Here is a 20,544-nt window from a genome sequence, read left to right on the forward strand (position 1 = left end):
TAATTGTCTTCTAAATGCCTTGTTGACTCTAGAGCAAAACAAGGTCTGTACATTGCAACTGATTAATATGGGTTCTCTTATGAGCAGACATCCTTTTTTCACCTTTATTCCCAAACGCAAATGTAAAATTGTTGGGTAGCAAAAACAACCCTCTTCAAATGAAGCAGAAGTTCAAAATGCTGTCCTGGAGGAGTCGGTGAAAATGTCAAGTCATTGCCTTTGCCGAGGAGATAAACACTCAGCGTATACCTTTCTCTGAGTGATAAAGACGGAAAGGAGGAAGTGTGCTTCCCAGTAAACTTTTTTATTAGCCACAGAGAACTGCATTACAAACATGATGCTCATGAAACAAAGTGCTCTACAGTAAGCAGGAATTGAGGAAATAGAAAATGGATTGCAAATCTGGAAACCATTCCTTTATTTCAGTGGAAGAGAAGATTCTAAATGGTCCAAACAGTCTACTTTTAAAGTTCTGCAAATGGGGGTTGGCTTGATGAATCCTATTTAGGATTTTTAATCCTAAAGCTTGAACCTATTAAGGCTTTTCCATTTTCAAACTTTTCTCACTCCATTCTAGTCTGTCTTTGGTAAAAGAAAAAAAAAATCACTTTAGGTGACAAGAAATTAATCCAAGAGTTCCACTTTCATTGTTAAGACTGTCTGTTCCAGATTCCACCTTAAACAAAGCTCCCTTTTCATTTTAAAACAGAAAGAAACTTCAGTGTTAGAACACAACACACACAAAATAATTATCATGTAATAGAAGCAAGATAAGCACACAGTAATATAGTGTAGGCGTTAAGAACCTGGACTGCAAAGACAGAACACTGCCCTCTGTTTCTTTGCCTGTAAAATGGGGACAATAAACAGGAATTGCTTCACAGAAGAGCTGCTGCTGGGGTCACTTACATGAGATCATGAGAAGCACCCAGCACTGGCTAACACTCAGTAAAGACTGGCTGTTATTATGATGAGAAAGACTCAGGAAAGGACCTTTTGTCATGACTGGTTTTATCACAGAAGTTTACTTCATGGTAACATTGTGAGTCAGTTACCACAGAAGGCAGCAAGCTCGCTGCACAGACATTTTTAAAAGAACCCAGGTCAAAGAAGTATTCTATACAGGCAGTGTTAAACTGTTTCCCTCTCTGGGGTTCCAAACATTTGAAAACAGTACAAGAAGAGGCTCTGTGTATAATAAGTTCTAGGTAAGACAATACTGTGGTAAGCGAACTAAACAGCGATTAACTTGAAATTGGACTCTGATCCCAAAGGGAACCAGCCAGAGTAGCCCAGTTCTAACTGGCCCTGAGGAGGAAAAACAAGCTTGCATCTATCTCAACTATGATCTGGCTAGATATGATCTAAGCTTTGAACAGTGCCTTTCAGGTGGACAATACACATTAGACAACACTAAGGAGGGAGCTTTGAGCTGGGGTGTGAGGAACCGACACAGGGAAATGAAGACCTAACACGTGATTCAGCCTTTCTCTACTCCCTCATTTCAGTCACACAAGTTTCCTTTTCTGTTAGGTTTCTCTCAAATAATTGCAATAAGGTATTAAGTTAATCAGTTAACAAAAAGGGGTGGTAGTTGCTATTCATAGTATCATTCAATGATTTGTTGCAGAATTCCTTTTAAATGAAGTTCCCTCCCTCAAATGCAAAAACCCACAGTCCTTCCCAAGGCCTTCTCCATTAATCCTCAAATCCCTGAGGAAAGGAGGGAGAAAGAGATCTTCAAAGAAAATTTCCTTATGAATACCTTAATCTTATGTTTCTTTAAATGCTTTCTAGTTTTAAAGGACTTTTAGATCCATGGTTGTAGCTTAGTTAAGCTTCGTCCAAGACAGTATAAGTACTACACATTTGAGAGGTGAGGAAAAGCTACCTATGGTAGTTAGGCACATGTGAGACTTGAACTCAAGAAGTTTTCAGCCAAGTCCTACAGTCTGGAGGCAGAAGCATGTAACCCTGTGCTCACACTCACTAGTTTTATGCTACTGCCTTTCCTGCCTTTGGTGAGCTGATTCCGTGCATCTTCCTCTTTCCTCCCCAGTTAATCCTGATTGGTGTTTCACCTCACATAATTACTACATAGGAAGGACTTGAGGGAACCAACATTCACCCAACCAGCATTTATTGAACGCCACCTAGAAACCAGACCTTTGAAGAGTTTTCAGCAGAGAGAAACTTAGTCTTTCTTGTCACTTAAAAAGACTACAGTGAGATTAATCACTTTATCAATTTGAACCAATGATCTACAAATAATATTTGCATGTTAGCTGTACTGGGGTCCCTACCTAGCTGCGCTCTGTCCCTGTTTGTAAATCTGGAAATAAACTTCAAGTGGCTTCTCTAAGAAAGTTAAGGCCTAGAAAATGTCTCTGCACAGCCTTGATAAGGTTTCCAATTGTGCCTTGGTAAAACCTAATTTCTCTTTATTCAACATTAAGTCATTGTACAATCTTGCACCTGCTAGGTTCTGAGGGCAAGATGAGTTACATGCAGTAGTTCTTAAACTAAAGGAGGTCAAGGCCTAGAAAATCAAGACTAATGCACACTCTGAGCTCTCCAAAGCCTTCCCCCTCCTCTGAATGGTCAATCCTCACAGTTCCCTGGGCCAGAAGGGGAACCCACCTCCCCGAAACCGTCTGCAGGCACACTAGTCTTTTTCATTTCGGAGGACTCTCCTCATTCCCTCCCTCTCTGTGCTTCGCGTAAGTCCCAGTTCCCTACGCCTTGAAAATGCTCCCAGTCAACTTAGCTCCTCCTCCTCCTTCAGCCTCAGCTCTTGGCCTGCTGCTTTTTTCTGACTTGCAGATCTGGTCAGATCTCCCCATAAAACCCTCTACCACCTGAGACCTTGTCACATTTGTCGTTTTACACGTACTTGGGTGATTGCTTAATATTTGTCGGCTCTCAGGTGCCTACGCTCCGGGCAGGGCCCTGGTTTGAGATGCCAGGGCCTGGCACTCAGGAGGCCCTCCAGGAATGAAAACTGAACTGTTAGATGGGGCTGGACCTAGGCGGCCCGGGCCCTGTGGAGGTGACAGGATGGAGCGGGGTGAGGGGCTCCCCTGGGCGTCCTTACCAACTTCCTTCACATTAAGGTAGGTCTCCTGGCTCCTATCCTGGCGCTTGTGAGAAAACACAAAAATCGTTTGTCCCAAGTCCCCGAGAGACTGAGCGCCCCTAGATAGCAGACATTCCATTCTATTTGGTGATGGCGGCCCCAACACCTGGCCATGTCTGTTACTTAGCAAGAAATACACTCAGAAGATATTAGCCGTAGCCAGCATTAATGAGTGCATTCTGGAAGGCGGGATAAAATGGGAGCCGTTATCCAGGGCTTCTAACAAACGTCTAAGCTTCAGCTGACTCTTGAAAGAATACAAGTGATGCTACCCCCAACCAAAGATTAAAAAATAAAAAGGAAATGTGCTTTCTCCCTTCCCCTGCAAAACAAAACAATAAAACGTCTTCATCAACGTCTTCACCTTTCCAGGCCTCACTCGTCCGCCCTGCACTTGACGGGCGCTCTCTGGACGTCTACACAGTCACTACAGAGGCTGCCAGCGCAACGAGGCCTCCAGGCGTATTCTGACCAGGAGCGATTTTGCCGAGGAGGTATGTGGTTAGGCCCCGCTAGCGGAGAGGCTATTTAAGGTCCTCGCAGGTAACATTACGAGACTTATAAACACTGGGGGAGACTTCTTTGCTTCTTTCCATTCGAGGGCACCTACCTAGAATGCCGGTTCTCCCGCGCTGGGGCGGAGCACCAGCCCGCCCGCCCCGCCGAAATCCTGCCGCCTGAAGGCTGAGGCCCCGCCCCCGGCGCCCCTCCCCCGTCGCAACGGTTCCCGGCGCGCAGGCGCGCAGGGCGGTGCGCCGAGGGGGGCGGGGCGTGCGCGGCCCCTTAAATACGGCGAAGGGGGCGGTGCGAAGCTGCCGCGGCGCTGCTGCCCAGTAGGCGCCAGTTCCTGCAACTGTCTCCTCGTGGCGCGAGCCTGGAGCCTCGCTTTCTCCGGCAGCGAAGGCGGCAGCAGGAGAGAGCGGAGGCGAGCGTGCGGCTGGCTCCATGGAGAGCGGCGGACGCCCGGGCAGAGGCGGCGCTTCCACCCCGGTTCCCGGGCTCCAGTGACCGACGCTCGCGCTCTGCCCCGCGTCGGAGCGGTCGTCTGCTCCGGGACTGACCCGGCCTCGCTGCCCTTCCCCGCGCCGCCTCCTCGCTTCCCTGCGCCCCGACTCGCCCTCGACCCCACTGCCCGGCGGGGTGGCGGCGGCCGGGGCAGCAGCGGCAGCAAGAACCCTCCTCTATGATGAAGTTCAAGCCCAACCAGACGCGGACCTATGACCGCGAGGGCTTCAAGAAGCGGGCGGCGTGCCTCTGCTTCCGGAGCGAGCAGGAGGACGAGGTGAGGGCGGCCGGCGCGCTTGGTCCCCTCCGCTAGGGCGCCGGGGCGGGGTTGGTGTGGGAGTCCGGGCTGGCCGGGATGGGAGGTCTTTGCGCTTGCCCTTCCCTTTCTCCATCCCCTTCTCAGCAGACCCTCCGTCTAGCCTCAGGGCTGGAAGGGATTAGCCCCCTCCCTCCTTCCCTCCCGCCCTCCCTCTCTCCTTCCTTCCTTTCTCTGGGTTGATTGTGGAAACAAAGGGGCTCACCCAGCCCTGCGCTCTCCCACGGGGCCGTGGTTAGGACGGGAGGCCGAGACGCCTCCTGGCCCCCTGGAGGGTCCCGGGCAGTCTTGCTCCCGCCTAGCGGGAGTCACCACTTTAACCTGCAAATGGAGCGTGAAACCAAATAAAACGCTGAGTACTAACAGAGGGTAGAAATGGCGTGAATGTTGCAGCCCCAGCCCTTCTGCCTCTTGTTATATTTTCCTCTCCCCTGAAATAGCAGTTTGCGGCTTCAGATGAATGTAGGCATGATTATGGAATATCCAGACAGTCCCCGTGCTTTAAAAACCCATTCGGTCTGGTTCTATCAGTTCCACTTTTTGGTGGATCCTTTAGTTTACAAGCACTTGGCGTATTTATACTGGATTAAAAAAACAAAAAAAAGCCTCCTCTTTTAAAGTTTTCTGACTATAGAATGATGAGTAGTGAAAACCGTGGAATCACCAGAAGGGAGAAGGTGGACTAGAGGTGGGCAAAGTTGCCATTTTCTGACGGTAATCTCTACCTTTGCATATTTATCAGAGCTTCTTTGGTATGTTTTTCTTGACATCTGGCGAGGAGCAGTCTTTCTTGTTCTAAGAGGAAGCAGCAGTCTTCTGTTAATTCACTCATCAGCATTGGGTTGATAGTAAGGCCGTTGAGGTTTTTCTGGAGAACAGTTTATACTTCGGTTTCGTATATTTAATTTAAAAATGGTTTACTAGTTTTATTTTGCGTGGAGCAATAAAGTCGATTGGTAGCTGATGAAAATCTTGTAGCATTGCCACTTCTAAATGGTTAGACAGGAAAAGCATTAACATTGAGTTCTGTTTCCATATCCAATTATGTCCAATAAAATATTAAGCTAAAGCTGGAGGCAGGAATTTAATGGCTTCCTTATTGCTAGTCCCTGTAGTTAGGATGAGTATGACATAGTGTACTCTCAGTGGCTTATATTGTTATGCTAACAAAAATCAAAGTACCTCAGAATGGTGCTCTTCAAACTCTTTAATTTTTTTAAAAGAAACCAAGCCTTTTAGTGTTGATCTCGTGCTCAGTTGAGGGTCTCTATTGGAATTTAAATTCCAAAGGAGTTTTCTAGAGAAGTTGATGTTTTGGGGCTGGGCCTGTTTAGGAGAGCCAGAAAGTAGAGAATGGCTTTTAGCATTTACAAAGTCAACGGGTTTTTTAAGTGCATTCTGTTAAAAAGATTAGAAGGTCCTTGAGGGAAGGACCACGTTAGCACAAAGCAAACTTTAAATATAAAATAATACTTACCAGAAGTGATCAAGATAGGTCAAGAATCTTATCTGATTGGCTCACTATTGTATAATTATTTTCTTAGTTGAGTGCTAACTAGGTGCTGGGCACTGCCTGAAGACATTTAAGTTTGTTACATTTACTCCTCTTAACTGCAGCTTTATAGGTGAGGAGACAGTTGCAAATCAGAAGTACTTTGCCCAAATGAGGTAATTAGGAAATGGTAGAGTTGGAATTCAGCATCTGGTCCCTGCTGATGCTGGGCTCTGAGCACAGGGCTAGGCCCAGAGCAGTTGGGTGCACAAGGTTTGCTGAATGAGTGAGATCATCCAAGGCTGAGTTTGAAAGACTTTAAAGTAGTGACTTTGAAGTCTTGCCATAATGTGAACATGGAATTCAGGCTTTGTGAAAACGAAGGTTCCCAGGGGAAAATATGGGAAATGGGAGGAAATTGAAATGGCTTGTATTGTGTGAATGGTAAAGCAAGAGTCTGAGGAGAGCATCAGAAGTTGATCGTAGCAGATAAATGAGTTGGTTTTCTGCTTTGAAATTATTTCTACAGTAATAACAGAGAAGGCAATGGCACCCCACTCCAATACTCTTGCCTGGAAAATCCCATGGACGGAGGAGCCTGGAAGGCTGCAGTCCATGGGGTCGCTGAGGGTCGGAGACGACTGAGCGACTTCACTTTCACTTTTCACTTTGATGCATTGGAGAAGGAGACGGCAACCCACTCCAGTGTTCTTGCCTGGAGAATCCCAGGGACGGGGGAGCCTGGTGGGCTGTCGTCTATGGGGTCGCACAGAGTCGGACACGACTGAAGTGACTTAGCAGTAGCAGCTACTGTAATAAATGCTAGATTCCTAGCCTCTAGTGGAATCAAGAGACCAGTGCCATTATAAAATAAAGAGCAAGATTTGAAGAATTTATTAGATAAGCTTATTACGTAAAACTTTGTAAATGTGATAACCCGGAGGTTGCGAAACCAAGTCAATCAGTTTGTTAGAGAATATGCTCTGAGGGAAGGTTCTGGAATTCTTTAAATAATGCACAGCCAACTTTAACGTCTGGTTTGGATCTTTAGGATCTTCGTTTCTCTTGTTGTGTTTATAGAGTTTAAAGTGAAATAAAATAGTAATTGCTTTTTGACCCTCAAGCTGTGCAGTGTTCCAGTCTGGCTCTCTACTTAAAGGGGTTCTAAGTAGACTTTAGAATAGGTTTTTGTAGGACAGAAGGGTGTTCTCGCAGCAGTTTTTATTCTTTGGGGTGTGGTTTTATGTATTTTCCCATTGCATCTCTTTCTTCCCTGTGAGGTAGATAATAAACATTAGCATCTGTAAAGGAAGAAATTAGGCAATGGAAGTAACTTGTCTCAAGGTCACAGAAGCTGACAGATCATTTTGAGCCCAGGCCCTTTATTTCTAAATCTCTTGTTCATTTGATCCTCTCCAACTAGTTGTTTCTATAGGGAACCACCCTTTTGACAGTTGGGCTTCCAGTCAAGACAACAAATAAGTATTCTATAGAGGAGCTGGGATCTCTGCCTTTGCTGTGAAAGTGGACAGTACATTCACGAAAGGAAACCTGAAATGGATTCCATTGAATGTATTTGCATATATGATGGTTGGAACCAGGTTGCAAGATGAAAAGTGTCGGCTCCTAAGGAACATGCTCTGTATAGCAGGAGGTTAGACAGATGACTGATATGAAAAGAAAAAAAGTCGTATCCGACACTTTGCAACCCCATGGATTGTAGCCCTCCAGGCTCCATAAAAAAATTCTCCAGGCAAGAGTACTGGAGTGGGATGCTGCTATTCCCTTTTCCAGGGGATCTTCCAGACCCAGGGATCAAACCCGGGTCTCCTGCATTGCAGGCAGACTCGTTACCCTTTGACCCATCAGAGAAGCCTATAAAAGGCAATGAAGTGCTGGTGAAGTACTGTCGGGCTTCCCATCTGGTGCTAGCGGTAAAGAACCCACCTGCCAGTGCAGGGGACAAAAGAGACATGGATTAGATCCCTGGGTCAGGAACATCCACTGGAGTAGGAAAGGGCAAAATTAGTATTCTAGTATTACTAGTACTCTAGTATTCTTGCCTGGAGAATCCCATGAACAGAGGAGCCAAGAGCACTACAGTCCACAGAGTCGCAAAGAGTCAGACATGACTGAGCGACTTAGCATGCAGGCAGAAGTACCATGAGGAGCTCCAGAGTTAAGATCCAGCATGAGTCATTTGGAGTTGGATTTCAGTGAGTGGGTAAGGAAGGACCAAACAGCATAAACAGAGCAAGATTTGGGGCTGTGGTCTAATTGAACTGTAGCTTAGGAGAACAGAGGAAAAATAGTGGCTGAAAAATGAAGAGCACCTTCAGTGTAAGATTAAGGAGTTGCTTGCTGTATTTCAGTTTTAGATTTATTCAAGTTTGGGGATTATCTGGCAGCAAAATAGGATAGAATTCTAAAGAGAGAAACAGAAATGACTTGATCCTGGGTGGAATCCAGGCACAGTTGCAAGTGAGAAACATACAGTCTTAAGAACTTGCATTTGGACTTTTTGCTGTAATTGGCTTGTAAGCTCTCTGAGCCAGTAGCCTTGAAACCTGTGGGACTCTAAACCAGAGCTCTAATAAACAAAAACTAAGCCGTCCCTGTAGCTCAGGTGGTAAAGAATCTGTCTGCAATGCAGGAGACCCGGTTACATCCTCGTCAGGAAGATCCCCTGGAGAAGGGAGTGGTAAATAACTCGAGTATTCTTCCTTGGAGAATCCCATGGACAGAGGAGCCTGACAGGCTATAGTCCATGGGGTTGCAAAGAGTTGGACACAACTGAGCAACAAACACTACTACTAAGAAATATTACGGCCTCTCTCTACTAGTACTTTAACCCTTAGAATCAATAAGCCTTTTCAGACATGTATCAAGAGCGTTGAGTCCTTGAAGGTTCTTACTTCAGATGGAAACCACTTTCATCAGAATTAACTATCCAAAGGTGGCCTTTTCTAACTGCCGGGAGATGTCACCAGCCTCCTTCATCTGTGCCTGCAGCTTTCCTAGACCTAGAGAAGGGCTGCTTAGCCTACCCAGTCAGCCACTTCTTCAAGGGAAGGCCCTCATGTACGATTTGCATCCGTATTTATTCTTACGGATTTTGGTGTATCACCAAGGCTTTCTCCAATTTTGTGAAAGTTTATCCCATCCCCAGTGGGAAGTTTATCCCACTTCAGAACATTAACATGCTGGGAGAAAAAAGTCATGGTCAACACAGCTTAGCATTATCTACCAATCCATATAATCTGGGTTAAATACATTTTCACAGAATGTGTCTTTATTTCTGATCTTACAGCACTCTGCCTCTGTAGCCCAAAAAGTAGTACTAGTTTGTGAGTAATAGAACTTGGTAGTGGCTAGTGGATATATTAACTATTATTGTAACTTACTACCTTTTAAAATGTATATGTGCATAGTGGGTGTTCCTAATATACTGCTGCCCTAATTTTGGCCAAACGCCTATAAAACCGTTAAGTACAGTAGAGATAGTTTTAACCATTCGTGTTCTTCTTTGTGATAATGTGGGAAAGAAAGACCAACAACCCCAAAACAGCTTCTAAATATACAGATACAATTTGCAAAGTAAAATTCTTTATTCTTATATTTAGGGATCACTTAAGGGGTTCTCTGAATAGCTTTGTGTTTTCTGAGAAAGATGTGGTAATTTATAGTGACTACTTGTTCACTTCCCTGGTGGCTCAGATAGTAAAGAATCCACCTGCGATGTGGGAGACTTGAGTTCCATCCCTGCATTGGGAAGATCCCCTGGAAAAAGGAACAGCTGCCACTCCAGTATTCTGGTCTGGAGAATTCCATGGACAGAGGAGCCTGGTATGCTAGAGTCCATGGGATCGCAAAGAGTCGGACAGGACTGAGCAGCTTTCACTTTCGCTTGTTCCTGGAGGCAGGCTGTGACCAAGAGCCATCGTAAGGGTAAAAGCTGAACCACAGGGCAATTTGGGGCCCCTTGGTGTAGGGAACCAACAGTCCCATGTACCTCCCACCTCTGAGGGCATGGCTGTATTAGGTAGACATCGAACAGCATATCCTAGTTCACACGCTTTTACACATCCCTCAGTGAGGAGGACTTGGGTGATATAGAGTAATATTATAGAATATTATTGGAATATTATTCCAATTCACAGACAAACCTTTGTCCAGCAAGATTCAGGGCTGGTTCCAAGTTGATTATCACTATACTGTTGCTACTAAAAGTGAGAGATACCTCTGTTCCAAATCTTGAAACATTGGGTATCTAAGAAAAACACATATGAAAAATAACTTCTCAACAATGCCAAGTGAATAGTATTTTATTCTGATAATTGACCAATACATGAAAAGAGGGATAAGATCTGATAGTGTAGTGGGAGGAATGCTGATATGGAGGTGGCCAGGTCGAATTGGGGAAGAAGTGTCTTCACTTTTCACCACTCTAATGCCATTGGCGTTGGGGTTTGAGTGTGATTCAAGTCTAATCCTGCAACTTGGTGGGTTGACTAGCCTCCTTTTTATAAATCTTTCCTGTGGTCTCAGCTCTGGCTTATATGGAAAGTTAAGTGTCAACTTTTGTCTTTATCATCTTGTCCGATGCACAAAATCTAATAGGTCTAGAAAAGTAGTTGAAAGAGAATTTAAAACCTATGAATGACCATGTATGGACCTGTCAGCTGTTAGTGTATCCTCTTATTGAAAGAGTTTTTGTAACCTATCCTTTGTTACCTCAGTAATACCATTTATTTTAAAGCTTTGGTCATTTCTTTCATAAATAACAGTAATATTGGGGTTGGAAGGAAAGCTATGACAAACCTAGACAGCATATTAAAAAGCAGAGGCATCATTTTGCCGACAAAGGTCCATATAGTTAAAGCCGTGCTTTTTCCAGTGGTCATGTACACATGTGAAATTCGGACCTTAAAGAAGGCTGAATGCCGAAGAATTGATACTTTCAAACTGTGGTTCTGGAGAAGATACTGGAGAGTCTCTTGGACTACAGGGAGATCAAACCAGCCAATCCTAAAGGAAACCAATCCTGAATATTCGTTGGAAGAACTGATGCTGAAGCTCCAATACTTTGTCCACCTGATGTGAAGAGCACATTAGAAAAGACTCTGATAATGGGAAAGATTGAAAGCAAAATGAGAAGGGGGCAGCAGAGGATGAGATGGGTAGATAGCATCACTGACTCAATGGACATGAATTTGAGCAAACAGGGAGATAGTGGAGTACAGAGGAGCCCGGTGTTCTGCAGTCCCTGAGGTTGCAAAGAGTCAGACATGATTTAGCAACTGAACAACAACAAATACTGACCAAAAATATTTTCTTTGGATTTTTACGTACCATCTTATGGAAAAATCTGAAAGAACTTTTCTCCCAACCTAATACATAAATATATTCATTCACATATATATATTTAGTGGCAAATATCAATAGACTTACCTCATAGCAGCTGCACACCTTTTGTCTTGCACAACTTCCAGCAAATTTCACCACTTTCTCTCAGATTTTGCATCACAGACATCTAAGAGCCAACCTAGGATTGTGAAGCCAGTAAAATTATGAATACTTTTTAGCTGTCTGAGAGTAGAAAGAAGTCTGTAAAGGTTAATGCAGCGAGAGTGAAGTCGTGAGTGAAGTCGCTCAGTCGTGTCCGACTCTGTGACCCTGTGAACTATAGCCCACCAGGCTCCTCTGTCCTTGGGATTCTCCAGGCAAGAATACTGGAGTGGGTTGCCATTTCCTTCTCCAGGGGAACTTCCCGACCCAGGGATCGACCCAGGTCTTCCGCATTGTGGGCAGACTCTTTAACCTCTGAGCCACCAGGGATGTTCTAATGCAGCTGTAGAATTTAAAAATTGTGATAAGCATTATTTTGAGACAAAAGTATGGATAGAGGTGGATAGTGTGAGAACCCTTCTCTCTAGAAGTTTCTGTTTTTAGTAACACCTTTCTTAGAGCATTAGTTTGCATCCTAAAGCTGCATTGTAGATCTGGTACACTGGGGATGTTATAGAATGTTAAGATGGCTTTGCAGGAATTGAGAGGGAGATACTGAATAATAATATTCTGTGGTGTGGGTTTAGATTCTTCCAGTCTATAGTAGGGGTTTTAACTGTCCTTATCTCTGCTTATACTGTTTAGATTTCTTTTCTTAATCCCACCCACCCCCTTCCCCTACCACATAGCCTTGACCTCGTCTGCACTCCCAGGTACTCAAGATGAGCAGGCAAGTACTTAATAACATACCAGTTTCCAAATCTGTACCATCACCAAAGCCTCATTATCAGATCTCTTAATCTAGTTGTTTAGATACTGATTATTTAAACATTTGGATGTTGTACCTTAGGTATTACTCATTTTAAATTGATCATTTTTGGAAAGATACATTTGGAGTTAATGGCTTGATAAAATTTAATCGCTTTAGAATGTCAAGGGACTCTTGCAGCACAATTTCTTGGTTTCTCAGCTAAATCATTTGGAAGAGAAGTTCAGTCATATGACAGTGATGTCCTGTATATAAAGATTTGGGTTTCAATTGGAAGCTTAGGTGTTAGTTCAGAAACAGACACAGACTGTTCTAATGGTTTTTCAAGATTATTAACCTTATGTAAATTAATTCTTAAAGACTGTTGTGGTCAAATAGGGACATATTAGTCATTGACCTAGATACATGACGCTGAATTTCATTATTTTTCAGAACATTATGAATATCGATGGTTTTGAAACTCCCTGTTTACTCAGTGAAGATGTACTTTTCTGGTGGCTAGTTCCCTGCACCACCCTGTTCCATTATGAAGGTGATCAAGGAGGTTGCTTTTAGAGCATAGAATTAGGCAGTAAGAATTTTATCCAGATACTAGAAACCAGTTTATCCCTAACTCATGCCTAGGAACCAGGAAAAGAAGCTTCCAGCTCTGTGGTCAGAACTGGTGGTTACCATTTGCTTTTTCTATGATACAGGATATAACACTTTTGTACCTTAAACCTTTTTTGTTCTAATTTAAAAACATATTCATTTGCCAGTCTTGATATAGGGTCACAGCCTTTGAATACCATAGACAATTGGCAAGTATACTTTTTGAATAAAATCCAAAGGTGAAATCTGATTTGCAGTTCCACTTGGTATAAAGTAGGATTTTAACTTTCTAGATTTTTAAAATTTCCTTCTTCTGGTCTTTTTTTTTTTTTTTTTAAAGTAATCTTAGCCATACTTAATTTGATAGCAATTTTTAACAATCCATCTTTAATGAATTTTTGCAGAGCCTTTTTGATAACTACTTCCTGCCCTCATTTTATCATTAACGTTCAGTGATTACAAAAACAAGTGCAACTGGCAAAATCTGGGGAACAAACTTGTCTTGACAGATGAATCCAACTCAGTTGGTGGGAAAGCAGAAGATCCAACTGTGATGGCCAACAGTACTCACGGTAGTGGGTACAATGAGGCCCATTGTGCTTGGCCTACTCACGTGGGCTAGGATCTGAGGTATGTTATACTCCTTAACACTCAACAGTCTTGCAAGGCTAGTTACTTCTTTTTGCAGAGGAGGATGCTGTAACTAAGAAAGCTTAAATTTAAGGCTGTCTTACATTTCACTTTACCAAAATTTCTATGTTTGGACTTGGTGGTGCCCTCAATGTCAGCCAGTTGGGTGCTCAGTCATGTCTGATTTCTTTGTGACTCCGTGGACTATAGCCCACCAGGCTCCTCTGGCCATGGGATTTTCCCAATAAGAATATTGGAGTGGGTGGCCATTTCCTCCTCCAGGGGATCTTCCTGACCCAGAGGGCAAACCTGCGTCTCCGGCATTGGCAGGTGGATTCTTTACCAGTGAGCCACCTGGGAAACCCCGTTAGTACTTTAGCTAAGGCTCTGTCAGTTGTTAATTTACAGTGCTTTCTCTAGACGTGCCTCCGTTCTGCCTGTTACATACTCGGAGGAGTGATGTAGTAAAGTCCTGTCCAGATCAGAATTGAGAGAAACTGCTCTGAATTCTTGAGTGTTAGTCAATCCACCACTGCGTGGTGATGGTGTGTCTGTAGGCCGAGGCGTGCTGCTGCTTCTCAGATCGAGGGGAGTTGTGCATTTGAAGTCCTTCCCTCATCTCCCAACCCAGTTTTCTTGAGGTTTGGGGGAAAGGTGGGACTTGTAAACTGCTGTCAGCCTGGAAGTTTCCATTTGGGCAGATTGGGTTCTGGAGCTTACTCTTGTAGGTGAATCCTGGGCTGGCTCTAAATTCCCAAGGGCCAGCCCTTTATCTGGCAATAGGGACAAAGCTGGGCAGACAGTTGACACAGTGTCAGAAAACCAGAATCCGCACTGAGGATCAAGCTTTGCTGTCAGCTGATTAATTTCTGGAGAGAACTGTTTGCATTTGCTTGAAGGCAATATACTAAGGTAATTTTGCAGACATTTCTGTTCAAGTTGGTCAAGACGCCTGCCTGTTACTTTCATAAACATCATTTGGTTATTTATCATAGTCTTTCCCCACCTCCGTCCTCTCAACTTGGGTGAATTCCAACCTAACCTAGTGCACAAATTTTCACTTACAGGATGGATGTTTACTTCTTGTTTCAGATACTGTTAAAAAGTGAACTGGCAGGATACTACTCTGTATTAATAGTGTATGGGGTTTTTCGTTTGTTTTATAACTGTGTACACATTTCTAGCTTAATGCCGTTCTTGACCTGGATTTGCAGAGTTTCCTATAAAGGACAAACAGTATTTTAGGTTTTGTGGGCCATACAGTTTCTGTTGAAATTGCCCAGCTCTGCTGCTGTAGCATGAACAAATAAATGTGAATGTCCGTAGTACTTCTGGGGCTGGGGTTTACAGTTATGGTCGGGCTTGCAGGTCCTGTTGGTGAGCAGCAGTCGGTATCCAGACCAATGGATTGTCCCCGGAGGAGGAATGGAGCCTGAGGAAGAGCCTGATGGTGCTGCTGTGAGGGAGGTTTATGAAGAGGTAAGATGGAGAGTAGGGCATCCTGGGTAAGGTTCACAAACAAGGCAGTTTGCTAAATACACCGAGGAAGAGGCATGAAGACAGGCAGGCCACACAGTGCTGTTTGGTTGTCTGATTCAACATTTTAAAGCACGTAACTACAGCTAGCACTTTGGTAAGCAGATTATTTTTTTCTACCTGGTAAAATAGTTAAAGATCAATGTGAAAATCCCCCAGAGCTGAATAACACAGTTATATAACAGTCTCATCAGTGATCAATATATAACATGATGGCCTTGCCCCAAAGCAAGGTTAGTGTTAACTGAGCAAAAATGTACAGAGAGAAAATTCATCATGTGCTACAATTCATTTTCAGACATACATATAGGAAGCCAGTTGCTTTTATTTTACTGGCTTTGTCTTAAAGTTCAGTAAAATGAGGGCACACACATGCACAGAAGCACACTTGGCCTGCTTGTCTTCTCACAACTGATAGGAGATGGAACTTACTTTTACTCAGGAGCAAAACAGCATAGATCAAGGGCCATAAAAACTTCTTGAACAGCAGTTAGAGCATAATGAGAAGTGAGTGATAAGGCTCTCATTGGGTGTTGGTAATTGGAAAGGTTTTCTAGGGACGGGTCTTAAGGGATAAGCATTTTCAGAGAAAGCACGTGCCAGTCTGTTAGTTTTCATTCTGGGTTTGTGGCACACACTGAAGTTCCAGTCTGTCACAGTACCAGGTAAAAGGAACAGGACTGTGCAGTGGAAGGGGAACACAGAGAAAACAACTTGCACATAAATTCTGTTACGTAAAAATTTTATATTTCGTCTTTTTTTTAATAGGCTGGAGTAAAAGGAAAATTGGGCAGACTCCTGGGCATATTTGAGGTGAGTTACAAAAGTAATCCTCATCTTGCTGATAGAATTAATGACTTCTTCCTTCCTAACAGGCCAGATAATCGGCAGCAGCCTGAACTAGATATTCCTCTGAAGCTACCAGTAGGCAAGGAAGTCATAAGGATTTAGGAGGGAGGGAAGTGGAAGCTGTTTGACTTTCATACACTATTACTACAATATTCTCCGTGTCACCTAAGGGCTTAGGTCTCTCATGGATACTGCCTGGAAATGAACCCTTTGCCTTCAGCATGTAACACTGGATGATATGCATAACGACTTTATCCTGAAAGGACACCGTGAGGATGCAAAACTCAGATGCGCAGACTAGACACTAGGATAGAATTCTCTGCTATAATGTGTTACTACTTGAGGCAGAATGGAATTTGTGCAGAGGAAATTTGAAAGTGACAAGTATTCCATGGAAGGTGGGGAGAAATGAGGTCAGGTCATGAGACCCAAGCTGTTCTCAAATATATTTTCATACAAGATTCAGACCTAGATACATGGTATATCAGACACATTGTGATTTTTTTTTTTCAAGATACCCTTAAAGTGTTAGCTTAGTCCTGCTGATAGGACTATAAATACAGTCCTTAAAGATTTTATCTTTTAGCCTTTTTCAGAAATCAGAAAAAATTCTGATTGTACAGCACCTGGTAAAATTGATGACTCCCAGAATACATAACACTGGAAGAGTAAAGTTCATAAGGTACTATAATTTTCCAGAATTCACCACTTGCCTTACCCAGTTAAATAGCACCATCTCCTGGTTAAACTGAAAAACACTGAGTCTTCTGTAACTGAGTAACCAAGGTACACGTTAGTGCATATGTGAATATGCTGACAAGATTTTTAAAGAAAACTTCTCATGTTTGTGTAACATGGGAAGGCAACAGTAATAAGTGCTTTATAATTACTATTTAAATTTCATAGAATCTGAACAGAAAATGGTAATCAGTGTACCTTTCCCCTTAGAAAAATATAAGGGAAAGTTAGAATGTTCCTGCCTAGTCACCATGGTGATTTTGATTAATTTGTGAACATAGCAAATAAGTGTATTGATTTTCCAGGCATAGAGTTAAGATCCTTAAACATAATGTTTTAAGTGAGAGAGGCCTCTGTTTTATTCCCGTTCTCTTTCATTCCCAAAGACATAAGATACTGATTGAGTGAATTACTCGGGTGATTTGTGGTAAAAAAAAAAAAAAATTAGGGCAGTTGTCTGACGTCTTAGACTATGGCAAACAAGGTCAACTTTAGTCAAGGTGAAGATGAGCCCCTTCCTTTAAGGCCAATTGTGTTTAATTTTGAACCTTGACACAAGGTTAGGTGGCAGTTTTAATAGGAGTAAAAACTGAGTTGGAGCATATAGGACATGGCATTCTAGAAATGGACTGTCCTCATACTATTCTCAACTTTTGCTGTGTTCACCAGGAAGCTTTTACATACTTAGGCCTCCTCTCAGACTAACTGAATCAGCGTCTCTTTAAAAAAAAAAGAAACAAACTGCGTCCTGGGTGATGAAATAGATGGTCGAGGTTGAGAGGCCCTGGTCTAGGTTAGGAAGTCTGCTCATGTTTTGTCTTACATAAATTCACTCTGGTGCTGAGGGTTGTATGACTGAGTTTACTTGCCTGTGTTGGCAAGAAAACTATGCTAACGTAGGCCGCACTGAATTCTTCACTCGAAACGTGCATGACTAGCTCTTGTAGATTAAAATGCTTTTCTTTTTATATTCAAGCAGAACCAAGACCGCAAGCACAGAACATACGTTTATGTTCTTACTGTCACTGAAATACTAGAAGACTGGGAAGATTCTGTTAATATAGGTAAATTCCCTTTCCTTTTGCTATCTGAATTCTTTAAATTCATACTACATGTGTATATTCAGTTTGCATCGTAAATTAGTTTCTAGCTGCTTTTTAGAGAAGATCAATATACATCTGCCAGTTTGAGTTATCTTACAATTGTAAGTTAACTTCATTTATTTTTATTATATATTTATTTTTATTTCATTTGGTGTTTTTTTAGGAAGGAAAAGAGAGTGGTTCAAAGTGGAAGATGCCATCAAAGTGCTCCAGTGCCACAAGCCTGTCCATGCAGAGTATCTGGAAAAACTAAAGCTGGGCTGTTCTCCCACCAATGGAAACTCTACAGTCCCGTCCCTTCCAGACAGTAACACCTTGTTTGTAACTGCTGCACAGACCTCTGGGCTGCCGTCTAGTGTAAGATAAGAGAGAATTGGAAAGACCTCTTCCACCCTGTGCAGTCTTGTGGGCAGAGGCTTCTTTATTATCCTTCACAAACATCTGAATGACGCTTGCAAACTGTCTGAATTTGCCATGCAGGATTTTCAAACAATTTGCCTGTTTTTCAGATGCTTTCAAATCTTTAAAAAAAAAAAAAAAAAGATAGTGTAAAATATTTTAATAAGCCAAAGCCATGTGGAATTTTTTTTAGATGCCTTAACTGTACCCCCCTTACTCCAGTCCACCCACCCACCTTGTTATTTTGGTTGGCATTTTCACAGCATTTTTTTTTTCAGTGTTTGTCCATTTGCTATCAGTCTGTGGGTTTTGTCACATCAGCTTATTTGTGGGTACATTTTCCCCCCTCAAATTGTTTTAACAAAGCATACACATACACATAGACACAAAATCATTTTCACATATTCAACAAATCCTGTTGTGGGAATTTATGACAATAATTCTGATATTAAAGCAGTCCATCATAGGATCACAATTTTAATTCATAGATCCCAGATTTGGACTGTTTTTTCTATATGACCCTATTTTCAGGAATTTGTCAACTTGTGTCAATTTTCCCAAGTGGTATTACATCACCTGATATGGCCAATTCCCGTAAAGGGACTCAACAGTCACTTTAAGACAAAGTTTAACTCTATAGAGCTAGTGATTGTTAGGCAGGTACTATAAGCAAATTGCATGTAGTAGATAACATCTTATCATGAAAACTGTACTCCTAGAATTTGCGTTAACATGCTCCATGGCCAGTTCCCTTTATTCATACTCTCTTCACACAGAATACATGAGAACTATACGTCCCTCAATGTAAACTAATTTAAATAATTTAGTGACATCGGTTAAACTTGCTGGTAAAGGCCAGTCGGTGCTGATTGCATCACAGTTGAGTGAAATGGCCTTCTCGTTCAGCTGTTACAGATGTAGATTGTTAAGGCACCTTAGAACATCTCATCTTTTATAGCTGGTCAGTAGGTATTATATAACTAAATACTGGGGCTCTGGAACATACCTGGACTAAGAATTTGTCTTACACTTGTCTTTAGATTCACTTAAATCCAAGAATCCCATCTAACAGAAACACATGAATACCTTTTCTGACTTTGCTGACCAAGCAAGAAATGAGGTGGGGCAAAGTGAAAGATGATTCTATATGTAAACATCATAACTGGTGAATATAAAGTAGAAAGTAAGCATAGTTACACATTTGTTCTCTAAATTGTCAACCTTTAAAACATAATTGCTGCTAAAAACAATACTGTTACACTTAAGGAAAATTGGTGCCACTGTTTTGAAAATGAGATCTTATGCTGTAAATGCAGCTGAACTAAATATAAATATTAGTTCACAAATGAATGCTGTCAAAGGAATGAGTAAAGTAAAAAAACTTAACCAATGACATTTCATCCTAAATTATGTAATGTGATCAAACATGATCATCCAGAATTTTTATATTTTTCTTTGTACAGAGGTTATGTATTCTGGGTGTTTTTTTTTTTTTTAAGGAAACATTTTAAATCCCACAGATTGACACTTTGTAGTTTTTTCTCAGTAATCTCTGAAGTTTCTTTAAATTATATACTTAACACAGCAGAGAGAACTGGATTGTTTTTGTATATAAGACTTGTGTCCACCTGAAATGTCAGAAGTACTGGGGGAGGGAGGCTGGGTATCTTGTATATGATATTATTAGAGGTAATAATGCATGAACTTATTTTATAAACTCTTGGACTATGTATTTGACATGTAAAATATGTACAGTATTAATGTCAGCCATTTCTTAAAAGTGAGCCTATAAATATTGTTGTATTATTTTCTTTGGTCAGAAACATTTGAAGTAGAACCACTGGGTCAGGATTTTCTTCAGTGCTGTTTAGCAAACCACCTGTCTTTAGTCTGTGCAACTAGGAAAAATTTGTATAATGCATCAAAATACTTCAGTTGTCACACTTTAAATTTCACACTTCACTATTCTTTTGGAACCCAGCCTAGCAAAATTTCCTAGAGGAAGGGCCCTAAGGAGACTTATTTCTGTTAAGAGAAAAAGCTGACTTCTGCAGACTCAAGAGCTGAACCTACTGCAGATAACAAATAGTGTCTACTAGCTCAACTCTCCAGAGCTTACAGAGTGCTGGGGCTGTCACTTGTGCTTTCTGTGGGGTAGCAGGATAAATTTGGGCAGCTAGAATTTTCAGTTCATTGTGCCTCCTAATTAAAGAAGTTTATAAAGTAACTTGTAGACACAAAGTAGCAACTGGCTTGCATGTTTGTTGCTGGGTTGTTGGTTTTTTTTTGTAAACTGGTGAAATTTTTCAACCAGGCATATGCCATTCAATTTTCTGTCAATCACACAGAACTGAAGGGGAAATGATTGTTGTATACACTTTGCTTTGCATGGTCTCATTTGAGATAATTGGTGTAAGAATCTTGACTTTTTTATATTTGGAAACATCAAATAAAAAATGGAAATGAACTTTA

At 42.1% G+C, this 20,544-nt stretch overlaps 1 protein-coding gene across 2 annotated transcripts; it reads left to right on the forward strand.

The window, feature by feature from the left end:
* Window positions 1-3,727: 3,727 nt before the first annotated feature.
* On the forward strand, window positions 3,728-20,544 carry NUDT4 (nudix hydrolase 4). 2 transcript variants are annotated; one of them, XM_069584185.1, is made up of 5 exons: window positions 3,728-4,418; window positions 14,816-14,926; window positions 15,752-15,796; window positions 17,550-17,634; window positions 17,837-20,544. In XM_069584185.1, exons 1-5 carry the CDS (start codon window positions 4,320-4,322, stop codon window positions 18,037-18,039), a joined length of 543 nt encoding a protein of 180 aa, XP_069440286.1. In that variant the 5' UTR covers window positions 3,728-4,319; the 3' UTR covers window positions 18,040-20,544. The 2 variants fall into 2 exon arrangements, with proteins under 2 accessions (XP_069440286.1, XP_069440285.1); XM_069584184.1 differs by having other exon boundaries at window positions 3,874-4,418; window positions 17,547-17,634.

This window comes from Ovis canadensis, chromosome 3, assembly GCF_042477335.2.
Source record: "Ovis canadensis isolate MfBH-ARS-UI-01 breed Bighorn chromosome 3, ARS-UI_OviCan_v2, whole genome shotgun sequence".
NCBI lineage: Eukaryota > Metazoa > Chordata > Mammalia > Artiodactyla > Bovidae > Ovis > Ovis canadensis.